The following is a 14,074-nucleotide window of genomic DNA, read 5'->3' on the forward strand; positions in this document are numbered from 1 at the left end:
ATGTTTTAGCCAAGCACAAGTCACTGGAATCACTATAAGAGTCACTGAGTGAAGTCCTCTGGCTTGTGCTATGCAGGTTAAAGTAGGTGATGTAATAGGACCTTCTGGCCTTAAAAATCTATGAAAGTGATCTAGGCAGGAGAATGGTCAAAGGAGAAGTTAGACAAGTTTAAGAACCTTGCTGAATCAGGACCTAACAAAGGGATGTGGAAAATAGAAAGATGAAATACACAACACTTTTACCTGAACAGCTTTCCCTGGAGAACTGCATAGTAAACTCAGAAGCACCCCCAGCATCTAATCTCACAGCATCTGTATCAGTAACAAATAAGGCAGCTTAAAATGAGAGATCCGTGTAAAAATGTTTATTTACTAATGTTTTTTTAATACAGTACCTTAAAAAAATTACACATCTTGGCTCCAATTAAAGTGGGGAGGAAAGGGGGGAAAAAAGGAATCTTAACAGCAGCAAAAAATTCCCATTTGTTTTTTACTCTGTAAATTAAAAAAACCCCAACCCAAAATATGCTTCTGAAACTTTGCGATTTAATTAGGTTACTGAAATGGAAAAACACAAGTCCACTATTCTCAATACATAGTTGGCTGTTAATGCATGTGTGAATGTGCGTGCATGTATGTGGGAGTGAGGGAGGCAGCTTGCTAAGTCAGAGGGAAAAGCTGTGAAAGTCAGTCAAAGAACAGGTTTCAGAGTAGCAGCCGTGTTAGTCTGTATTCGCAAAAAGAAAAGGAGTACTTGTGGCACCTCAGAGACTAAAATTTATTAGAGCATAAGCTTTTGTGAGCTACAGCATCCGATGAAGTGAGCTGTAGCTCACAAAAGCTTATGCTCTAATAAATTTGTTAGTCTCTAAGGTGCTACAAGTACTCCTTTTCTTTCAGTCAAAGAAGAAAACTAACTCAGCAGCAGGTGGCTTTCCCTACTCAGAACTGTTTGACATTTCTCCTCCAAGAGCGGGCAGGGAAAGCAGCATCATAAAGAATAGAGGAAATCAAGAGGAAATCAACCCCGCCCCATCACACACCCTGAAAAACATTACAAGGTGAAAGCACAGAAATGAGCTATATAATATTCCCCATCCCAACCCTAAAGAGCCTCCTTATGGGAAACCAATGTATCTGGGGACACATCTGACCTGAGCGCTGAATTCCCATTGCAAGGAGAGCTACACACAAATTTAAGAAAAGTAACCCACCCCAAAGTGACAAGAGAGAGGGGTTTAACAAGCCGTTTTGGTGTTTTTTTGGGGTAGGCAGGATAAGACACACATGTGATACTTTGCAGGGGATTGTGGTCTGTCCAAGACAAGACACTCAGGACCCTGCAGTGCTGGCGAGAGCTGCTGGGGAATGGGCAATTTCAGTTTGGGCAACTGCTCCCCAGTTAGCCAAGCAAGGAAGATTTGCTCAGTGACTGAGCCTCATTTATTAGGAGGCTCTGGATGGAATCAGAGGCAAAAAGGGTTTCTGCCTCTGCCTGCATTGAATCCCCACCCACTTCAGCTTGGACAGTCGTTCATAAGAGTGGATAAGGTAATGAAGCTATGCTTCCCTTTTCAGGTGGCTTCCAACTACAGCCACTGCTGAGTGGATATAGGATTTCAAACAAATGCAGACATGTCACTGTTGTGCAAGTGCGGAGGGAGTGGGGTCTTATTAAATATTTCCATCTGAAGTAGTACTCAGAACAGGTCTGGACTGATCATCTACTTTTAGCCACGTAAGGGACAGCATGGCAAGCATCCTCATTGTGCCACAATGTCCAGTCTCCATGACCTCCTTGATCCTGGCATTTGTGTGTTACACTGGATTGAGACCCACAAAACTCATTTCATACAGGCCACCAAATCATCAGTGGCTGGTAATGGCTTCTGATTGCTACCAGCTTGGGCTAGTTTGGAACCAGTGACCTAGTGGTGAACAAAAGTGCTCCCATTCACCATCCCCTGAGCCATCCAGCCCCTTTTGTACAGGTGAAGTGTTTTTTTAAAATGCATTTCTAGTGAGCAAGGAAGAACGTAAAAACGGATTTTGGAGGTAGGTCTGAAGTCGATTTAGAAAAAACAGGCACATTATTCAACAGAACCCTTTTGTGTCACCCTTCCAAAGATGCTTCATCCTATACTAGGGCTGTACAACAAAAATTGTCCCATGCACCTTGACCTCAGCTACTGAAAACAGCGATGCAAGGAGGTCTTCAAAAGGTCACCAGTGGGTTCCGAGTCACATGATTCAATGAGATTCCTGCAGAGTGGAAACAAAAATAGCGAGGAGGAAGGGAGAGGGATCCTTATTTTCCAAGAGAGGGAGAGCCCAGCAGCAAGCTGGGAGAAGAAACAACTGGCTTCTTTTCCTCCATCATTGAGCAGAGCAAGGTCCTGAAACGAGCCAGCTCAGCCTTTAACAACACAACATGGCATGGGGAGATGGGTCCCTGCTGGCATGCATTCATACCCATTGACCCGCTGGAACAGGCACTCCCAAGTCTTGGGCATGCAGCTCCCTTGCATAGGCACATTAACAGGAGCAACAAAGAGATCTGCACATCAAAAGACTAGTCCATCTGCACCTTGTTCCATGGAAAAACCAGTGGTCTCTGCTTGTTCTGAACCCATAGTCCCAAACCATCCTCCTCCTATCAGGAGGCATGGTGCTGCCATTGCTACAGCACGGGAAGACTCAAGCCTCTTGCAGGGATGGCGATCAACCAGCTTCGGTATGGGACTCAAGAGTCCGGGACGAAAGCCTCAACTGTAGTTTCATTATCCTAATGATATGAAAATCTACACAATCACCAAAAGCCAAGACAGGCTTTGTAGGTTAAAAACATAATAGGCAAAACTCCATTAAAATGCTTGAGTGCAGGGAATGTACATTGGAAGGGCCAATTTACGCATTTGGACTATGTTAAGGCAGCAGTGAAGAATCCTAAGGACCATCCCTTTCTCCTCTCAAGGATGGAGTCTGTAAAGGAGGCCGGGGCAGACCTTTTCCAAAATAACCTGGTGAAAGTTTAAACCCTGTGTGACCATTAGAACCTGGAACTATGGGATGCTGAGTGTACTTTTACATGACAGGTGTAAACACACCATCAAGCTGAGGTACTGCAGGGTCTATGGGTTTGACTCTGATCTCAATCAGACCAGCATAAACCAAGAGACAATGGAGTCACTTCATATTTAAACTGGTTTGACTCAGGTGGAAATCAAAGGCCTTCTCTACACTGGGATATTGATCCATGGTTGATATTATCTGACAAACAAGGGATACCACACCCTCACCCACACATTGGATCCCTTTCTACCAGTGCTGGAATCAATTCTCTAGCAGGCAATGTTGAAAACAGAGTGGTCCAGTCACCTATACCAGTCAAACCACTTTCAACTTGTGGAAGGAGGAAGCAATCAGTGATCGGTACCTTACTATCAACCAGGGACAACCACTGCTTCCTGTCTATACTAGGAGAAGTGTGTGGACTTAAACCCAGTAATTAGAGTAAATGGAGGAGGAGGAGGAGGAGGAGGATTTGGGACGCGAAGAATGTCTGGAGCCATTTCCCTTTACCTGACAGGTTGATTTTGCTCAGACAGACTTGTAGCGTAAGAGCATGGATGACGGGAGCCCTGGAGATGGCTAACTCAGTAGCGCTGAATGGCAAAGCAGACTCAGGAATAGGAATCATTTAAGTGAGGATGTAAGACCCCTTTTCTCCTATGGCGCTTCTTTCTGCAGTTCCTGCACTGGAGAACCCAAGAGACACCTTTCACCAGGATGAATAAGGCGATTCTCCCTCCTATATAGAGAGGAGATTCCTGTTTGTTGCGTCTCATCTGCGTGCTAGGATTGGTTTTGCCTTCAGTGAGGGTCAAGCGTTGGTTCACGCTATGCATGTTTGAAGCAGTGCTTAGACAGAGGCAGAAACGCAACCATCACCAAGGGACAGCCTTGCGTACAAGACTTCACCTGATATGGTGGGGGAAGTGGATCCACTTCTAACCCCAGGCCAGGATGGATCTTCTGGTAACAGGCAGAGTCCAATCTGCTTTGGGAAGGAGAGAAATTGAACAAAAAGGAACCCCAAAAAACACGGGAAAAGTTAAACCATAAAAAAGGGGGGGGGGGACAGAAAAAGTAACAGAGCCCTGTATGTAATGAATGACTGGAGGTTACTCTACTGAGCCACGCTTTGCCCTCCAACCCAAAACCGAATCAAGAGGAGTTCTGGTTCTGATAGATTGAGGCTTTCTCCTTCAGCAAATCCAGACACAAGTGACAGCTCCAGCTCCCTGCAAGAAGAGGTGAAGACTCAGTAACTAGGCTTTCCCAGAATGCTTAGTGAACTGCATATGTGTGAGGGGGCGATTTGCCTGCTGCTGAAATGTGGCCGGCTCCAGGGTGGAACACAGCAGCTGTTTAACAGGACGATAATCTGTTGTTCTAACATTGCCCTAACAGGCAATGCTATCTAGGGTGCCAAACTGGGTCTATTTCCAGCTCTGCCACTGACCTACTGTGTGACCTTGCACAAGTCACTTCCCCTCTCTGTACCACTATTTCCTCTCACAGCCTTTGTTTATTTAGAATGCAAGTGCTTTGGGTCAGGAACTGCCTCACTATGGGTTTGTCCACACAGTGTTCATACTGCTTTAAACTATATCAGTTTGAAAATGTTATAGCTAAAGCCGCACAACCGCCTAGTATGGAAACAGTTCTACTGATGCCTCACGCCAGTAGTTTATTCCAGGATCTTGACTGGGGCCTCTAGATATTAACATACTACTAATAATAATGCATATGCGATAACAGGCCCCAATTTTTCAAGTCCTCAACCCCTACCACTGTACTACTAACAATCTTGGCTGAGCCTCCAAGGTGCTACCATAATATTACCAATAGTGCACATACAGTAACAAGGCCCAGATCTTGGTTGGGGCATCCTAGGGACTACTGGGGGGTGGGCAGGGTTATGGTATTTATACCCTTACTTCTGTTCTGCTGCTGGCGGTGCTGCCTTCAGAACTGGGCAGCTGGATAGTGGCGGCTGCTGGCTCAGAGCGTAACTCTGAAGGCAGAGCCGCCGCCAGCAACAGTGCAGAAGTAGGGAGGGCATGGTTTGATATTGCCACTTACTTTTGCGCTGCTGCCTGCAGAACTGGGTCCCTAGTCAGCAGCCGCCACTCTCCAGCTGTCCAGCTCTGAAGGCAACGCAGAAATGAGGGTGGCATGGTATGGTGTTGCCACCCTTACTTCTGTGCTACTGCTGGCAGGGCACTGCCTTCAGAGCTGGGCTCCCAGCTAACAGCCACCACTCTGGCCACCCAGCTCTAAAGGCAGCACAGAAATGAGGGTGGCAATACCACGATGCCCCTAAAATAACCTTGTGACCCTCCTGCAACTCCCTTTTGGGTCAGGACCCCCAATTTGAGAAATGCTGGTTTCCCTCGTAAAATAAGTATTGTATGGGGGAAAGCACACAAAAGACCAGATTTCACAGTATGTGATGCATTTTTCATAGTCGTGAATTTGGTAGGGCCTTAAACATATCCTAGCAGGTGTTAATCCAGGACTATATGCTCCCAGTATGCTAGGAAACAAAGCCCCCAAGATCTTCAGATATTTCTCCATCTAGATAACGTTAAGTGAGAGAATTAAAAGGCAATTTAAAATTAACATGGGTGAATCTAGACTAGAGATTGCTTCTGGCTGCTCAACTGTAACCAGTTTGCTTTGAAACCATGAATCAGCACACTGTGCAAGGAAAGGTGGGGCTGGTGGAAAATCTGGACTCTGCCACTGTACTTTTGATTTTGCTACCAATGCAGAAATGTTTCCACACTTGGCAGGATGCTGTCCCCATACTTCCTTCCTCAGGATGCCTAATGACAATTCCTACCACATCCCAGTTGGCATAGAGACAGTGATGATTTAGTACCAGGAGGATCTACTGGAGCGGGCACTGCCTGGAGAAGGTGCATCTATTTCAAGAGCAGGCTGAGGGAGGGAGGTCCACAGACCTCATCTAATCTGACCTCTTGCATGTGACAGACCAAAGAATTTCACAGGTTCTGATGTAAGCAGAAACATCTCTGATCAATTTCAATGGGAGTTGCACCTGCTTCCTCCAAGGCTGAATTTGTTGGCCCTTGTATCCAAATCCTCCCTTTTAAAACTCAATATTGGATGTTTTTCTAGCAGATCTGCTCCAACTCAAACATCAACTAATTCAGGATAGTCCCATGGCCAGTGATATACACAAGGTCAGACTAGTTGGATCACAGTGGTCCCTTCTGGTCTTGGAATATGACTCTAAGAAAGCCAAGGAAAGTTATTTGGAACATGGACTATTTGTGCAGCACCTAGCATAATGGGGTTCTGTCCCATGACTGGGCCTCCTAGGGGATACTCACAATACGAATAAGAAGAGTCCCAACTGAACCCTACACTTAGCGCAGTGTTCCCTTCACCACAAGATCCTACACGCATCACTTAGCACATTTGTCAATTTAAGAGGTACCCAGGACTGGAATAAGTAAGAGGGGGTGCTTCTGCAAATTAGAACAGTGGGGCACTAGGCGGGGGAAGGAATAACTTAGGCAGCAGAGAGATCCATGGGTTAGGATCATAGGGGATCAGCAGAGCTACCTGTGTCAAGGAGCTCAGAGCTGAAATAGCAAGCGAGGCTGTGCAGCAAGTCTGAGGGACCTTGGCAGAGCTAGCCAGGCCCAGAATAGTAGGGGATGTTATACGGGATTCAGAGATATGTGGGAGAAAGTTGCACACTTTCTGCTTGCATCATGCCCAATGCTATCAATCACTAGTGCTTAGAACCAAAATCAGAATTCTAAAGAGAGACAGGAGTGGGCCAAGGAGCACTACATTTACCTTCGGGTGGCTCTGACATGGGCGGAGTTAGACAGTACATGTGATAGCCACGATCACAATCGTCACAGAAGAGCAGCTGGTCCTAAGCAGAGGGGGGAGGAAAATAAAGGAAAATTCGGATGATTCAACACAGCTTCACAAAAGGGCTCTATTTACAAATCACAGCATGATTCTGCCATCCCACAAAGAACAACAGAGGGCGCTTTAGTGACATGCGAGTCTAACCAATCCCTCAGGGTCTTCACCAAAGATTAGATCTGCCACATTTGACACTAAAAGCATAAGCCTGTACCACCTAAGCCACAGGAGTAACTCCATTAGCTGATAGCAGTAGCAGATTCCTATGTGAAACGGCCACTGAAAAGGTCCGTGTAACACCTGCAGGGCTGGATCAAGGCATACTCTCATATGCATAGGTGCTGACTCCACGGGTGCTCCGGGGCTGGACCACCCACAGGGAAAAATTAGTGGGTGCAGAGCTAAGCACCCCTTCCCCCCCCGAGCATGCCGCATCCCCACTCCTCTGCCTACCTCCCAGCATTTCCCACCCAGCTGCTTCCAAACAGCTGTTTGGCAGCATTAGCATGCTCTAGGAAGGAGAGGGAGGAGCAAGAACATGGTGCGCTCAGGGGAGGAGGCAGGGAAGAGGCGGGGCTGGGGCAGGAATTTGGGGAAGGAGTTGGAATAGGGGCAGGGAGGGGGCAGAGTTGCAGCGGGGGACTTTGCGGAAGGGGTTGGCAGAGGCATGGCAGGGGCGGGGCCTCATGGAAGGGGTGGAGTGGGGGCGGGGGCAGGGAGGGGGTCAAACACCCAGGGGAAAGAGGGGAATTCGGTGCCTATGCTCACATGCCTAGGGTCCTGGCTCTTAGATTCGTGTTAAAAGGTCAGGATTTTAGGTGTTGATTTTCTACCCTTTGGGACTGCAAAACAAATTCTGATAGCATGACTTGAGTGTGATGCAGAGACGTCGCCTGAGTCTGCAGAGAGCCTGAGACATTAGCTCTGAAAGGATGGAGCTTCTCCATAGGTGACTAATGTAGTGATGCCCACCTGAGTCTGCGGGGAGCTGATTAATGGCTCTGAGAGCGGAGCTGCCCCCTGTGTAACAAATACAGCCTGCCTGTATCTGCAGAGATCCTTAGGTAATGGGAGAAGCAACCACCAAAACCAGTGAGGAAGCCACATTGCCCAATTGGAGTAGAACAGGTCCCCTGACCTGGGGGAGAGGGCAATGTTGATGGTACACTTGCGGTCTCAAGCTGCATTACTCCAACCCGAAACACACACTCCCCGAGAGCCTACCTTGGACATTATCCATAATCCCACCTCCCAGCTAGTCTCCATTCAGAATTTAAACTCCCACAGTAAACTCCATTCCAAAGATTATTCTCCTGTCTCTGCCAAAACTGTGCAAGCTGCTGCTCTCGCTGTGCAGCATGGCGAGATGTAGGCAGATAATACTTGGGGAGATAATTTCTGGACACAAATGACATGTACCCCTTGGGGCTTGCTGGTCCCCTCTTTAAGCCCACGTCTGCAGCTGTGGATGCCCAAAGTGTCAAGCTTATTCTGCCATGATCGATCCCGCCAGAACCGAAGGGTACTCACATCGTTCTCCGAGGTGCCACAGATATTGCAGCATTTACACTCGATGCACTGCCAACGGTACGTCTTCACTGCTGCCATCATAACCGGAGTGAACTGGAGGCAAGAAGGGTGCCCTACCAAGGGGGATGAAACAAAGCCACACATGGATGTTAGACATGTCAGGCCTGGACAAGTGGCAAGAGTTCAGAGAAGCAAGAGAAATGGAAATGAAGCATGAAACATAGGGAGGCAGGAAGATATATAGAGGTTATTTCCAAATAGCAACAACTGCAATGGTGACAGCTCTTGCCCCCAGAGAGGGAGAAACAGAGAAGGAGCAGTGCTAGACAAGGAATGAAGTAGAAACATAGAGAGAGGCTGCTCCAGACAGCAGCAGAGGAGAAGGCTCTCCAGCTAACAGGAGAGCAGGGTAAAGAAACAGACAGATGGGGATGCTGAAGCACAAAGCGGGGAAGTGACATGCTCATGGTCACACAGTCAGTGGCAGAGCCAAGAGTTTAACCCAGGAGTCCTGACTTCCAGTCTCCCGCTGCTCTAACCACTAAAGACCATTCTCATTCTGCAGCTGGATATGGAATCTAGAGGTCCTGAATCCCAGGCCTCTTCTTGCTCTAACCCATTAGACCCCTCTCCCCCTCCAAGCTGGGAACATAAACTAGGAGCACTGGCTCATAGTCCCCCGGCTCCTCCTTCAGCTGTCTTAGGTGGGACAAAAGAAACCAGGTAGCCAAAATATTGCACTGGCCTTAAATAAAAGAGCAGAAATGCTCCTGGCTCTGGGAAGACAGACATCAGTTTCCCATCATACATCACTGCAGCCACCCCACCCCATGGGACAAATAAGGGGGCATCCAGCATAAAGAACCACCCCAAATCAGTGAAGTGAAGCAGCAGCAACACCTCATGCTGGACCACAGGCATCCAGCCTCTTGAATGCAGGTACTGCAAATCAAAGTACCTGATCGCCCGCAGTCCGAACACGACACCAGCTCCTCCGGGTGCCCAGTCTTCTTATTGATTTTTGAGTCTCCCAGGCAGAAGTCGCAGTAATTGTTGGGCAAAGCCAAGCCATCAGGACCTTTCTTGGCTGTTTGGAGAAGAGCCAACCCCACCCCACCAAACAGAGAAAAGGTTATTTAGAGTGAGCAATGACACCTATAAGGAGAACATTCAACAACATTCCTGTAGGGACTTTGGCCCACATAAGCTTTCAGATGCAGCAGAGAGGAGGTCATGGCATAGCAGATGTACCCACTTCTAGATCCCTGCAAGGATACAAATTTTATATCCATGGATATAAAGCAGATACCCACGGAGATGAAGGGCTCTAGTGACAATGAGCGAGACCAGCTGGGCCATGGCTAGCGACCAGGCCAGGAACAACAGCAGCAAGTCGGGCCGCCACTCACAGGAGCCAGCACCTCTGGTGTGGCTGTATTGCCCCCAGCCCTACCCACTGGGGCGGGCACAAGGTTCACCAACAGCTGTCCCTGGTCATGCTAGTTTGTGCAAACAGCTCGCACCCTCCTGGACAGGAGTCCCTTCCATGCAGCAGTGTGCATCTCCTGTCCAAGAGCGTGCAAGCCACTTTCACATATTGGCTTTCGCCGCTGGTTTCGCTCATTGTTCCTAGAGCCCTACAATTCTGCAGATATCCACAGGTAAAAAGCGGATATAAATTTTCTTTCTGCAGTACCTTTCAAAGCACTTTAGAAACAAAGCCTCAAAACTCTGCATGCAACAAAGATAACTGTTCTTTTACCTGGGTTATGCAAAGGTAGACAGACACAGAGAGGGGAAGCGTTTCACCTACACACAGCTAGTTGGGGCAGAGGTAGAAAAAGAACCCAGGAATCCTGAGTTTTGGTCTGGCTAATCTAACCACTCTGCTAATTCCTCCAACCTAGATTACATTGGTTCCCACGGATCCCAGGTGTCTCAGCTCCCTTCTCTAAAACACACTATGCTCCTAGAGCCAGGGACAGAACCAAGGAGTCCTGACTCTGAGCCCCTCTTGTTCTAGCCTTCTAGACCCCACGCTTCCCTCCTAGAGGCGGAGATAGACCACAGCAGTCCCAGTTGTAGTCTTGGTTCCCTCACCACTACCCTCAGGCCCTAAGGCTACAGAAGAGCCAAGACACACAGGAGACAGCGGCTAAAGGTCTTACACTTCTGCTCCTCAGATCTCTGAGAGACGGGCGTCGGGGGCTGCGAATCTTCCTTATCCTCCCCCTCCTCCTCAGCCAGATGGGAGTGAGCATAGTGGTAACTGAGCCCAGGGCGGTTCTTGTAACGCTTCCCACAGACTGCAAAAGAAAATGGGGATGGGTCTGTGCTCCTGGCAGGCACCTGAGCCACAAACATCGCTGCTCATGTGCAACCCCCCAGATCTCTCAGACAGCCCTTCCCAACCCACCCTTTTCCTGAAGACACAGCAGTTAACAGTGTACAACAGCCAACATGGCTTCAGGAGGCTGCTTCATGGAGCCAGCAAACTCATAGTTTGGCCAGACCCTGAGAAGCCATGGGCATTTCTACCTTTGCTGACTGTAAGCCATAAATCCTTCTACTTTCCCCCTACCCCTCCTGCTTGCCCAGCAGATCTTCATGGGGATGAGAAAACTTTGTCCAGAACAATCCAAGCCATGAAACACAGAAGGAAATTCCCCATCTTCTCTTGGGTTTAAACCTACCTAACTCTGAAATTCAGGCCTGAGCCTCCTAAAGGTGGCGTCTCCTTGGATGCATCGTTTCTCAGATCAAGAGACACTGGAACCAAGCTGAAGGCATCCCACACAGACTCCCAGAAAGCAAACACCACATTATCCCCACACTCCCACACACACTTCTGTTGCCTCTGCCTGCTTTGCTGTCCCTAAAAGACAGCTGCTTTACAGCCACAGGGGGTAGAGAAAAGGCCTGTTTTCTATGCAATAAACCAACCTCCCTTGCAGGGCTGGAAGTAGAGATCATAATGCCCCTGGAATTGGGAGCCACCTCCCTAATCTACATTCCTTTCTTACCATTTACCTCTGACACTGTTTGGTACCAGAATGGCAGCCTCAGAGACCAAAGCCCACAGAACAGGTACAACGCAGGCAGCATCAGCACAAGTTTCTCCCACACCCTCTGGCCACAAGACAGCCAGGACAAGTCCAACTGTGGAGGGACTTCCCCACCACTGTGGGGAGGCAGACTGCGATGTCAGTCTTCATGGCATATCCACTGGCCTCTCCGTGTCAACAGAAGGCTTCTGAGAGCTGGCGCCACTGGGAACTGGTCTGAGACCAACCTGACTCATTTCATGTACTAGCGAACAATCAGCAGTCATATGGTAGCTGCTTTTGGTCATCACCAACAGCCTAGGCTGTATTCGAACTGGTGAGCTGGCAGTGAGTGGCTCATATTCTAGCCCACATCCTGAGCCACCCGATACCCATTATAGCAATTACATCTTGCTTAAAACAGAACTGGGGGTGGGGGCAGGGACAGACACAACAGGTTTTCTGTTGCAATCCACTCTCTTTGTGCCACTGGAGTGGGAACCTCCTACAAGTCTACAGCTTGGGAAACCCTCAGTAGCCAGAGCTGGCTCTTATGCCTCCCTCTTTGCAGTTCCCAGCAAAGGGGTGGTGTGCATATCTCCCTCTCAGGAGTGGCTGGAGCACGATGTGCTACTGCCATCCCCAGCTGGCACACGGTTCCTCAGGGATCATGCCAAGCATTCCACCTAGCTTGCTCTCATTTGCCTTGGCGGTGGAAGCTGGGCCACAGTAGAGGATCTACCCTTGCATGGAAAGATCCCTAACTTGGCCGCCTTGTTTTATCTCACTTAACCCAGTGAGACAAAACCCCCAAATCCCACTTATCGATGCCACCAAGCAGCTGAGGCAGAAGGGCAGTAAGCAAAATGTTCAGAAGAGTTCTTAGAAGAGCCTAAATCCCACTGAGCTTCAATAAGACTTGGCTTTCCTAAGTCACTTTTGAACCAGGGCGTAGGCACTGTTCCCACTATAAAGAGTTTGTCAGAGCAGCTCTATCAATAGAGCTTCATCGGCAATCCTTCCCTAGGCCATGTCTACACTAGGGATTTTGACCTGCATAATAGCTGTGTCATTCAGCGATACAAAGAGGAGAGATCGCTGACCGATAAAGCTGTACTGGCAGAAGTCCCTAGTATCATCAAACCAGCAAAGCCGTACTTTTACTGATACAGCTTGTTTTGTTCAGGGGGAATCTGGGTGTGCGTGTTGGTTTTACTGTGCTGGGATAGCGCTGTCCATGCTAGGAGTGATTTGTCAGTGTAGTATATGGACTGAAACCCACCCAACTCATTTCAAATGCCGGCCTCCCAACCACAGTCAGATGAGGACTGCTTTCAGTCACAATGACCCAGACTGGATTCAAACTCATAGTAAGGGGTTTGGTATCCTAGCCCCACTCTGAGACAGCTGGTGTGCATTATATCTATTACATTCTGCTTGAAACAAAACTGGGGAGGAGGAAGAACAACAGTAAAGCACTCCCAGCATGGACATGGGCTTTAATGGAGACGCAACCTATACCACAAACAAAAAAAACAAAAACAAAACAAAAGTTCTTTTGACAGTATAACTTATACTAAGTCCTCGAACGAAATAAGCTAGGATTTTTTTTGCTGGTATAGTATATCTACACTAAGGATTTTACCGGAACAGCTTGTCGGTTACGGGTCACTTCTAATTGACATAGGTAGGCCAGAAATACATTTCAGGGCGGGCCATGCCTTAGGCTCCTAAGTCACTTTGTTGCTTTGGATAACTTTACTTAAAATCCCTATTACCCATGCTTACTAGTGGGTGGGAATAGAGTCCTGGCTGGATAACGAGGAGAGAGGCAGGGAGGATTGAGGGAAAAGCGATGAAGCTTAAACTGGGTCTTGGAGAGGGATGGATTAATTGGGGCTTGCCAAGATTTGCCCAGAAAAGCAAAGCTGGGGACAAGAGAAAGACCAAGCCTCTTGGTTATTTAACTGAAGACTTGGATCCTCAGGGAAAGGGGAAAAAAGACAAATCTCTCTAAAACCACTTTAAGCCACAGCCAATTTACATAGCGACTGAAATGCCCATTTGCCAAAGGGAATTATTGCTCTCTTAGCTCTGTGTAAACACAAGTACAAACCAGGCCTGGCTAGCTCCTCCAGCAGCACTGTTCTCTGGATACTTCTGCTGTAGCAGGGATCTTGCACACACTGGCTTAGATGGAATGAAATTGGACTCTGAACAGTCATTGGGAAAGCCAGGGTTATGGTTAGCTTCTCGATGGCTGGCCTCTAGTCTAGGCAATACCACATTATATGTATTTAATAGTCATGTCAATGAGAATTAAAATGTCTATTCTTATTCTGCGTATTTCATTCAAAGTCCACAAAGCACTTGACAAAGGGGGTATTTATCCACCACTTTATAGATAACAGAAATTAAGACCCTTGCCAAGATCATCCAGAGTCTCCGAGGCAGTGTCTGAAGCAGAACTCAGGAGTTCTTACTTCCACCTCCACTTTGTTCTAATCACTATATCCCACTCC

At 48.0% G+C, this 14,074-nt stretch overlaps 1 protein-coding gene across 9 annotated transcripts in view; it reads right to left on the bottom strand.

The window, feature by feature from the left end:
* Positions 1 to 1,275: 1,275 nt before the first annotated feature.
* The window catches only part of DPF2 (double PHD fingers 2), a 44,290-nt gene continuing 31,491 nt past the window's right edge, over positions 1,276 to 14,074 (bottom strand). For 5 of the 9 annotated variants that reach the window (XM_038410585.2, XM_043519755.1, XM_038410582.2 and 2 more), the window contains 5 exons: positions 10,677 to 10,814; positions 9,467 to 9,595; positions 8,509 to 8,621; positions 6,901 to 6,982; positions 1,276 to 4,304 (listed from right to left, as the gene is read on the bottom strand). In XM_038410585.2, the coding sequence (XP_038266513.1) occupies positions 4,228 to 4,304; positions 6,901 to 6,982; positions 8,509 to 8,621; positions 9,467 to 9,595; positions 10,677 to 10,814 (539 nt within the window). In that variant the 3' untranslated portion in view covers positions 1,276 to 4,227. The remainder of the gene's footprint in view (positions 4,305 to 6,900; positions 6,983 to 8,508; positions 8,622 to 9,466; positions 9,596 to 10,676; positions 10,815 to 14,074) is intronic. The other 4 variants (XM_038410586.2, XM_043519756.1, XM_043519758.1 and 1 more) reach the window with 1 other exon arrangement.

This window comes from Dermochelys coriacea, chromosome 7, assembly GCF_009764565.3.
Source record: "Dermochelys coriacea isolate rDerCor1 chromosome 7, rDerCor1.pri.v4, whole genome shotgun sequence".
Lineage (NCBI taxonomy): Eukaryota > Metazoa > Chordata > Testudines > Dermochelyidae > Dermochelys > Dermochelys coriacea.